At 68.6% G+C, this 9,700-nt stretch overlaps 2 protein-coding genes and 1 long non-coding RNA gene across 3 annotated transcripts; 2 read left to right on the top strand and 1 right to left on the bottom strand.

Annotated features, from left to right (window-relative positions):
* Positions 1 to 314: 314 nt before the first annotated feature.
* On the bottom strand, positions 315 to 6,263 carry LOC122210614 (translation initiation factor IF-2-like). Its single transcript, XM_042923366.1, has 4 exons — positions 6,255 to 6,263; positions 5,935 to 6,199; positions 1,163 to 1,428; positions 315 to 645 (listed from the first exon to the last, which is right to left on the bottom strand). Exons 1-4 carry the CDS (start codon positions 6,261 to 6,263, stop codon positions 502 to 504), a joined length of 684 nt encoding a protein of 227 aa, XP_042779300.1. The 3' UTR covers positions 315 to 501.
* Positions 6,264 to 6,388: 125 nt separating this feature from the next.
* Positions 6,389 to 7,866, top strand: ARC (activity regulated cytoskeleton associated protein). Its single transcript, XM_042923616.1, has one exon. It carries the CDS (start codon positions 6,494 to 6,496, stop codon positions 7,682 to 7,684), a length of 1,191 nt encoding a protein of 396 aa, XP_042779550.1. The 5' UTR covers positions 6,389 to 6,493; the 3' UTR covers positions 7,685 to 7,866.
* A 373-nt stretch (positions 7,867 to 8,239) lies between these two features.
* Positions 8,240 to 9,700, top strand: LOC122211062. Its single transcript, XR_006198458.1, has 3 exons — positions 8,240 to 8,338; positions 8,588 to 8,712; positions 8,909 to 9,700. It is a non-coding gene; the product is annotated as an uncharacterized LOC122211062 (long non-coding RNA).

The following is a 9,700-nucleotide window of genomic DNA, read 5'->3' as shown; positions in this document are numbered from 1 at the left end:
CCCAGAGCAAGCTGAGAGCCTGATGCAGTCAGCGAGCAAGAACATGGCTTCGTTGGACAGAAGACCAGGAAGGCGCAGTCGCACACACGTACACACTTACACGCCGCACACAAATGTGCACGCGCGCACACACGCGCACACACATTCAACTGACACACCTCGAGGACGACATTGTGCTCGGGGGCTCTGAGGCGGGCATGAACAAGGCGGGGCAAGGTCACAAAAGACTCCGTTAACACAGCGCTAAGAGGCTGGGAAGACTTCCTGGAGGCGGTGACAGTGGGCTCAGAAGTAGACAACACGTAAAACCATGATGAGTTTTTATGCTTAGGTTTTAAAACCCGAGAGGCCTCTGTCATTTGAACCGGGGGTGATGTGTGCTCGGCTGGATGGGGCACTCCCGGTGGAGGGGACAGACTGGCCACAGGTCCAGCCTCCTCCCTGCCACCCACCATTGCCGTCAGCCTCCGAGCCGCCCAAGCCGAGAACCTCGGCCACCGTTTAGTACAGTCTGCCTGTTGTGTGACAAGGACACCGCTGGGGCCAGAGGGGTTGAGTGATGCGCAGGAAGCCACACAGCGCCCCCAGGAGAAGTAGTGCGAGGAGGCAGGTGGCCCGTGGAATCTCAGACCCAGCCAGAGGCACCTGCTGGGCCAAGGGGACATTTTAGATCCAGACACCGCGTGGGTGGCCCCACGGTGGGCAGCGTGTATGGAGTGTGTCCTGGGCCCAGCTCCCTGTCCGGGGCTCCCACCCCGCACGCCTGCCTCCTGGAGTGGGGACACCGGGGACCCCCCACCCTCGATGCCACAATGGCCTCCCTCCTGTCCTGTCGTGGGTCACAGTGGGGGGCCAGCCGGACTCCCTGGAGGCCACGGGCTGCTCCTTGAAGGGCAGAGTCATGACCTACGGTGCCTGCAGTTCGCACGGGCCACACGCAGCCCGTGTCCTCCGGGGCCTATGGGGGTCGTGACGACACCCCGTTTTAGGGGCAATCTGCACCTCCTGTGCCCCACCTTGCTTGGCGCCTCCCTTGTCGGGCTCAGGAACTGTTCTGAATGGATTACTGACTCGCCCCATGGCTGGAAGGGCAAAGGTTCTTTGCAGGGGAGAGTACTGATGCCAGGAAGGGGCAGGGCCGGGAGGACTTCAGAGGACTTACCCGCGGTTGCACAGGGCGCAGACTGAGCTCGCAGACGCCTCCAGGAGCCTGCAGCCTGTCCTCGCACGCCCTCACCACGGTGCCCTGGCTCTGCCTCCCTCGCTGTGGAGCTTGGACAAGTTCCTGGCCCTCTCTGGGCCTCGTCTTCCCCGTTCTGGAGGGCGGTGGTGAGGCGGGCCTCGGGCTCTGGGGCCTGACCTCCCGGCCCGGAGGGGATGCCTGCAGGACCCGAGGTGCGGCTGGCTGAGGCACCTCGGTGCCAGCATCTTGGAAAAATACAAAACTTTCCTTGGAGGCTGGATGGGGAGGGAGGCGCGAGGCAGGAGGCAGGAAGGAGGGAGGGGGGAGAGGGTCTGGTGTGTGGGGGCCCAGAACGAACAGGCTGCCTGTTCCAGGGACAGGACGCAGCACACACACCCTGCCAAACCGCAGGGAAGAGGAAGTTTGGAAGGGGAGGATCGGAAGGAAAATGTTCCCTGGGCTCTGAGTGCTCGCTCACATACCTCTGCCTCCCGTGGGCAACCCCCCACCCCTGCCAGCGCTCGGCCCCCCAGCTCGGGTCTCTCAACAAGACGCGTGCCTGCACTGCGGGGTCTCCTGACACCCCTGCCCCCAGCCGCCCTGGCCTCCCGGGGTCTCTCGGAGGCTGCTCTGGCTGTGGCAGGTGCATCAGGCAGGTGTGCCTGAGGGACCCCCCCCCCCCACTCTCATTAGCAGGTCCCCCCACCTCTTGAAACCTCTGTGAAAACAGGGCAAGAAAGTCTTGAGAAGTGAAACGGAGCCCTTGTCTCTTCCGCTATCCTGGCGCCCCCAGCTCTCTGCCCCTCCACCCACCACCCTTTCTTCCTCTTTGACCTTGGCCCAATCTCACCTCTAACATGCTGTGTCGCACCCCCCCCCCCCCCCGCCCCCGGCCTCTGCCTCTCCAGGCCTCCTCTGTGCCCCTGCTCCCTGTGCCCAGGTGTTGGGCTCAGACCCCAGGCCTTTCTTCCAGCTGCTCCCCCCCCCCCCATGCCGCCCCACATCACTGGGGCCTGTGCAGCCGCCCCAGTGCTGCCTCCGAAGCAAGGAAGCAGCGAGGCGGAGCGCCCCCTCCCGAGGAGATGATGGAGGCGCTGGGCCGCCAGAGGGCCCAGGGGAACCAGGACGGGCCTCGCCCTTCCCTCCAGGCTCCACCGGCTGCGGCTGTGGCGGCAAGTGCAATGAGGCCACGCGAGCCAGGAGGGACCACAGGCCGAGGCTGGGCGGGAAGGGCCAGGGGACCCCGGGCAGCCCAGCTCCCCCTTTCTCCTCACAAGGACGGGGCCACAGAGCTGGCGGCTGGAGTGAGAGCGGGTGCGGGAGTGTCCCAAAGGAGCCTGTGCTCATAGCCTGGGTGCTAAGTGGTGTTAGCGGCCGTCGCCCCAGGAGATCAGCTGGGAGGGCCCGGTGCAAACACGGGAAAGCCTGAGGCCTGTGAGTCCCCGGGGCACAGGCAGCCTGGCGCCTCGATGAGGATTACCCGCCGGGCCAGCACAGCGGGGGCAGGGGACCTGCACTCAGGGGTCCCTAGAGGAGAGGACTGGGTCACAGAGCAGCCAGAGGAAGGCAGGTCCAGCGGAGGCCACAGGCTCTGCTTGGGGTGCAGTGGGGGATATGGCTCCCCGAGGCCGTGACTTTGGGAGGGAGACCTCACCGTGAAATAGGCATCTTAGCATCACAGACCAGCACCCGGGGTCTGGGAGCCTCGAGCCCCAGCGGAAGACCGGACCCCAGAGGGGACTGAATGGGGGGCGGGGTGGGGGGTGTTCCTGCCTGGATCCAGTGTTGGGCAGACCCCCCTGGCCCACGGAGCCCCTCCTTCTAAAGTAGGTTCAAGGAGCAGCTGGCCACCTTGGGTCCGGCGGTGGGGGTGGGGTTCCCCAGGCCCTCCCTCCCTCCCTCCCTGTGCAGCTTACCCCTCCCCCCTCCCTGTCCCCAACCCGCAGCCCCCGAGCGGTCCTGCTCCGGGTGAGGCCCAGGGCTGGAGGCCCTCACTCTGTGCCTTCACCCCTGCTTGAGGGGGAGAGGGGCACCGCGGAGCAGGGCAGGGCAGACCCCCCATCCCACTCCCCTCGCGGCAGCGGGGAGCCAGCAGCGAAGAATGGAGCCCAGGGCCCCAGTGCGGGGGTTTGCTGAGGGCTTCTGGGGCGATAATTGGGCGGCGATTAAGTGTTCCGAGCAGAGGCTGTCGCCTGTCACCTGTGCTGGCCAGCACTGCGCAGCCTCCCTGCAGGTCCCTGGCCGTCTCCACGTGACCCGCCAGCACCCCCTTCCCTGGACTGTGCCTCCTCACGCCCACGGCAGGCCGGTGTGACCGCGGCAGAGGGGGCACCGAGAGACCCCCCCCCCACCCCGACACAGAGGTGGTGCTCGCCCAGCCCCTGGCCCCCCACCCTCTGGGCCCTGGCTGAGCTCCCCTCTCCCGGGAGCCCTGCTGCTGTGTTGTGGGGTGCAGCCGGGGCTGGAGGTCACTGTGGGGCTGAGACCCAGAGAGCTGTGCCTGGCCGGGGCCACCCAGCTGGTCGGGAGACCTGGGCCCGAGTGTCACAGGGGCCACACGCGGTCTTTGTGGGCCGCTGGCCATTCAGGTGCTGGCTCTCTGGCACTCCCACGGGCACACGCGGCGGGCACACACACACGTGTGAGTGTGGCCTCTGCCCAGCTGGCTCATCAGGTGTCCCCCTGACAACGGCCCTGAGACACAAGCCCCGGCTCACCCCAGACACGCACAGACTCACGGCTACATGCGGCCCCCGTGGTGACCAGCCAGCCACACGTGTGGGCCGGGCCACACTCCCCACCACCGCACAGACACCTCACACAAGGCCACACGCAGGCCTGCGGCCTCCTGCCGCTCCCAGGAACCCAGCCGCCAGGGCTGGGCCGCCAGGGCTGGGCAGCTCGGGGATTCCTATTCTCACAGCTTCTCTGCCCGGCTTCCCCTCCCTACTCCGCGCTGCCCCGCCACCCTCCCTCTCTGCCCACCCACTCGCCTTTAATTAGAAATGCCAGGAGAGCGATTTTGGGCAAGCTTTTGCCAGAAAGACACCCCCCCCCCCCCAACCAGGGGTGGGAGCTCAGAAGGGGAAAGGAGACAGATTGGCTGGGGTGGGGGGAGGGCTTCCAGGAGAGCAGGGGGAAGGGGCTGGGGGGGCAGGAGTGGGGATTCCAGAGAGTGTGTGAGTCAGATGAGGGGACAGGTGGGGGTATGAGTGTGTCTGTGGGGAGGTGGGTGGGGGTATGAGTGTGACTGGGGTGGGTGGGGGTATGAGTGTGTCTGGGGTGGGTGGGGGTATGAGTGTGTCTGGGGTGGGTGGGGGTATGAGTGTGTCTGGGGTGGGTGGGGGTATGAGTGTGTCTGGGGTGGGTGGGGGTATGAGTGTGTCTGGGGGATGGGTGAATAGTGGGTATGGGTGTGTGTGAGGGGTGGGCGGGCGGGGGCATGCGCCAGTGTGCGCCCTGTGCCTGAGGGAGGGTGGGAAGCTGGCCGCAAGGGGCTACGGTCTCTTGACTCCCTGGCCGTGTGTCTGCGGGCCTCTGGCCGTGAGCAACGAGTGCTACCTGTGCCCGCAGAACATCGCAGGGCCTGGGACCCGGAACCATCCATCCTGGGGTAACCCAGAAAGGGTGTCCCTCCCCCACCACTGTTGCCAGGGAGGCAGAAGGGGCCTCCCTCCCGAGGGAATCTCAGCTTCCGGAGCCCCATTCCTTATATGGTGTTTACTTCTCTCTGCCTCTCCTGACTGCTAGGCTGCCGGCACCCCTTCTCCTCCACCCCCGCCTCCTCCTTCCTTCCCTCCCCTCCTTCTCCTCCTTCCTTCCCCCTCCTCCCTCCCCCTCCTCCTTCTCCCTTCCCTCCTCCCCCTCCTCCCTTCCTTCCTCCTTCTCCTCCCTTCCCTCCTCCCCCTCCTCCTTCTCCTCCCTTCCCTCCTTTCCTTCCCCTCCTTCCTTCCCCTCCCCCCCTCCTCCTTCTCCTCCCTTCCCTCCTTTCCTTCCCCTCCTTCCTTCCCCCTCCCCCCCCCCTCCTTCTCCTCCCTTCCCTCCTCCCCCTAACCCCTTCCATCCTCTCAGAAGTCTTGGAGCTTCTGACCAGGTTCCCTCTGTGTCTTGGGGGCTTCAGGGAGCAGTACCCCTTCATCTCCTCCACTGCCCTCACAACCCCCCCCCCCAGCCCCCCCTCCCGCCTCCCCGCAGGGATTGGCGTCCAGACTTCCCCCGGAGGCACCACAGGGACAAGTCTTGGGCCTCCCCAAAGGCGTGGGAGTGGGGGCAGCGGGCGGTCCAGTCCAGCCATTGCCACGCTGGTGTCACACATCCACACCACTGTCAGGGGCCCGGGCAGCGCCCAGGCCTGGGTGCGCGACCCTCCCACGTGGGATGCAGGACCAGCCCAGGCCCCCCCCTCCCGCCCCCCGCCCCCCGCCCCCGGACTCGACAGCACCCCAGGGAACGGATAGGCAGGAGCTGGAGGCCACACCAGGGAACTCACCCCTGGCGCCTGGGAGCGCGTCCAGGAAAGCTAGGAGCCTTGGGCTCCAGCAAAGGAGGGGGGTCTGGGTGTCTGTCGGGGTCGCTGCCGGGACTCATCCGCGGCTCAGCACCCCGCGACCCCGGGCCGGGCCGAGGCAGGGGTGGGGGCGCTGAGGCCCCGGGAGAGCGGAGTCGAGCACCACCCCGCCCCCCTAGGAAGGACCGACACCAGAGAGGGGGCGGCGGACCCTGAATCCCTGGGGGAGGGGCTTCCTCCTAACCTTTGGGCGCGTGGGGGCAGCAACCGACCCGCCCCGAGCCCCCTGGGGGCACACACCTGCGCTTCCCCGCCGGTCGCGGGCAGGGGCGTGTCGCCGGGTCCGGCCACCTTCCCTCGCCCCGCAGGCTGAATGAGCCGGGGAGGGGGCGCAGGGAGCCAGCCGGCGGATTAGTCACCCCGGCCGATGGCGCGTGCAGGGGGTGGGTGCTCCCTCGGCGCCGGGAGCGCGGGCGGGCGTGGGGGGCGGGGCGCGCGGGGCGGGGCGCCTCGCCGGGGCCAATGGGAGCGGGGGCTCGGCGACGGGGCCGCCCACGGCCGCGCCAGCCGCATAAAGAGCCCGCGCCGGCGGCCGGCCGCAGAGCTCGGCGCCGCCGCTCCGGCCGCTCTCCGCCGCTGTCCCTGCGCTGCCCGCGCGCTCCCCGCCGCTCTCCCTGCGCTCCGCCGCGCCCGCGCCGAGGACGCCGAGGACCCGGCTCCACCGCGCCGCCGGCCCAGGGGCACTTCGCAGCCCGCCGCCTCCCGCCCGTCCGAGCGCCGCGGCCACCTGCTCACTCCCTCCGATGGAGCTGGACCACATGACGAGCGGCGGCCTCCACGCCTACCCCGGGCCGCGGGGCGGGCCGGCCGCCAAGCCCAACGTGATCCTGCAGATCGGTAAGTGCCGGGCCGAGATGCTGGAGCACGTGCGGAGGACCCACCGGCACCTGCTGACCGAGGTGTCCAAGCAGGTGGAGCGGGAGCTGAAGGGGCTGCACAGGTCGGTGGGCAAGCTGGAGAGCAACCTGGACGGCTACGTGCCCACCGGCGACTCGCAGCGCTGGAAGAAGTCCATCAAGGCCTGCCTGTGCCGCTGCCAGGAGACCATCGCCAACCTGGAGCGCTGGGTCAAGCGCGAGATGCACGTGTGGCGGGAGGTCTTCTACCGGCTGGAGAGGTGGGCCGACCGCCTGGAGTCCATGGGCGGCAAGTACCCCGTGGGCGGCGAGCCGGCCCGCCGCACCGTGTCCGTGGGCGTCGGGGGTCCCGAGACCTACTGCCACGACGCGGATGGGTACGACTACACGGTCAGCCCCTACGCCATCACCCCGCCCCCCGCCGCCGGCGAGCTGCCCGGGCAGGAGCCCGCCGAGGCCCAGCAGTACCCGCCCTGGGCGCCCGGCGAGGACGGGCAGCCCGGCCCCGGCGTGGACACGCAGATCTTCGAGGACCCGAGGGAGTTCCTCAGCCACCTGGAGGAGTACCTGCGGCAGGTGGGCGGCTCCGAGGAGTACTGGCTGTCCCAAATCCAGAACCACATGAACGGGCCGGCCAAGAAGTGGTGGGAGTTCAAGCAGGGCTCCGTGAAGAACTGGGTGGAGTTCAAGAAGGAATTCCTGCAGTACAGCGAGGGCACGCTGTCCCGCGAGGCCATCCAGCGCGAGCTGGACCTGCCGCAGAAACAGGGCGAGCCGCTGGACCAGTTCCTGTGGCGCAAGCGGGACCTGTACCAGACGCTGTACGTGGACGCCGACGAGGAGGAGATCATCCAGTACGTGGTGGGCACCCTGCAGCCCAAGCTGAAGCGCTTCCTGCGGCACCCGCTGCCCAAGACCCTGGAGCAGCTCATCCAGAGGGGCAAGGAGGTGCAGGATGGCCTGGAGCAGGCCTCCGAGCCCGCCGGCCCCCAGCGGCCCGCCGAGGAGGAGGCCGAGGCCCTCACGCCGGCCCTCACCAGCGAGTCTGTGGCCAGCGACCGGACCCAGCCCGAATAGAGGGCGGCCCAGGCCGCAGCCGGCCCGCCACCCCCCCGCCCGTGGCCTTTGCCGACCAGGACTGTCCGAGCCGGGCCGAGCCCCGTGCGGGGGAACCCTCGTCCCCCCGCCCGCTGGCCACCCCACCTCTGCCTCCCGGCCGGACTCGCACAAACACGCGTCATCCAGACGTGGACACTCTCCCCCCACCCCCCCAGCAGCAAAGGAGCCCCCCCCCCCCACCCCGTCCTGCGGGGCCCCTGCCTCGTCACCTGCCTTTCTCCCGTCTGTCTTTCCCGGCCCCCATCCGCACCCTGCACACTCTCAGGCCGTGACCCGACTTCCAGGCTCCCTTATTCCGCCCCGCGCCTGGGCCCTCCGGGCATTCAGAGGTCAAGTGTCCGGGCGGCACAGGCAGTGCGCACCAAGCTCAAGGGACACCCCGGAACGGACGCGAAGACAGACCGGCGCCACCGGAACCCTGGCTTCGGCGCGCTGCCTTCTCCTGGCAGTCGCTGCGCGGCCGGCTGGCACTCTTGTCGCCGCCTCGGGCAGCCGGCCAGCCTCAGGCCACGCGGCCCCTCCTCCTGGAGGAGAGCTGAAGCGTAAGACGCAGCGGCGTAAGACGCAGCGGCGGCAGCAGACCTGGCGTCCTGGTGCCTCCTGGCCCCTCAGGTGAGCCCCTGCCCCCACGGCACCACCCCCGGGGGGGGGGGGTTGGCGCTGTAGAGTAGGGAGGACCCAGGGCCGTCCATTTTCTGGGTGAGCCCACTGAGGCTCAGAGGAAGCCCCAGCTAGTTAGCTGCAGGGGTGGGGTGTTGGGGGGAGCGGTGGGGAAGGAGCAGAGAGCCCAGGGATCGGGGAGGAGGGCTGGGGGGTGCTGAGCCAGCTCTCACACGACCCGACCCGGCGCTTTCTCCTCAGCATGAGCGATTCACACCAGCCTGGAAAAGGATCGGCTGGGCTCGATGACTCACCCACGGCGGGCGGAGGGTCCCACAGGGCCCGAGTCCTCACACTCAGCTGAGGAGCCGGGAGAGTGACGACAGGTAAGGGGCCCCATCTCTCCCACCGAGACCCTATCCCTCAGCTGTCCTGCCCGGGGCCCGGGGCCCCAGGCCCGGCGGCCCCCAGCGGCGCTCTGGGCAAGCCGGGGGGCCGCCCCATAACGTCCACCCACACCCTTCCTGCGGAGCTCCTCCCAGCGTCTGGCCTGTCCCTGAGGCCCCCGTGTCTTTCTTTCAGGTCCCAAGGCTCCCACAGAGCCTTTGCTGCTTGCCTGGCACTTCCCCTCCCTCTCCTCCTGCAAGCTGCCTGCACACGAGGAGACGTTGAGGTCGGCGAGAGGGGCTGCAGAGAGGACAGGCCCGGCGGAGAGCTGGTGGTGAAGACGGGCCAGCGTGAGGGCCAGGGCCTGCCGCCAGGCCTGCCCCGCTGGCCGCCAGCCCTCCCGCCCCCAGGTCCGCTGTGGCTGGAGTCGGCGTCTGCCACCTTGGGCCCTGCCTCGCCCCAGCCCGGGAACCCCCGGCCACGGCCACGGCGGCCGTCCTCTCCTACCAGAGCTTTCCGGGAGCTCTGACGCCGAGGCCACAGCCCCTGCTCCCGCCCGCAGCCCCAGCAGTGCCCAGAAGCCTTTGCCCCTGGGGCTTAAGCGGGCTCTCTGCCAGGCCCCGCCATTGCCAGGGTCCGGACCCCCACCTCTCCAAACACCAGCACCCCGGTGCAGACTGGCCACTCACGTCTGTAGTCCCAGCAGGCCCTGGCTGGGGGTCCTCCTTTCCACCTGGCCAGTGGGGGTTCCCAGGTTCAGAAGACTGGTGTCTGCAGAAGATTCTGTCAGCCCCGACATCATGCACTCCTGCCAGCACCCCCAGATTTTATTTTTGCACATAAGCCATAACCCACACTCACAAGCTGGCACGGGCTGCAGGGAGGCCCCAGGGTCCTCGAGAGGGTGTGGCCAGCCCTCCCCGTCCCCAGTGGATCAGGCCTTGATGTCAGGCCAAGCTGTGTGCAACCCCCCGTCACCTTTCCTGA

This window comes from Panthera leo, chromosome F2 (genome assembly GCF_018350215.1).
Source record: "Panthera leo isolate Ple1 chromosome F2, P.leo_Ple1_pat1.1, whole genome shotgun sequence".
Lineage (NCBI taxonomy): Eukaryota > Metazoa > Chordata > Mammalia > Carnivora > Felidae > Panthera > Panthera leo.
Note: the sequence above shows the minus strand (reverse complement) of the source record. Positions and strands in the feature narration are given on the sequence as shown.

Coding starts and splice junctions, on each gene's coding strand:
- LOC122210614 (XM_042923366.1), bottom strand. Junction 1,429..5,934: donor CTGCCCCCACGCGCCCAAAG/GTTAGGAGGAAG, acceptor TATTTTTCCAAG/ATGCTGGCACCGAGGTGCCT. Junction 646..1,162: donor TGCGCCCTGTGCAACCGCGG/GTAAGTCCTCTG, acceptor TTGGCCCAGCAG/GTGCCTCTGGCTGGGTCTGA.
- ARC (XM_042923616.1), top strand. CDS start 6,494: ATGGAGCTGGACCACATGACGAGCGGCGGCCTCCACGCCTACCCCGGG.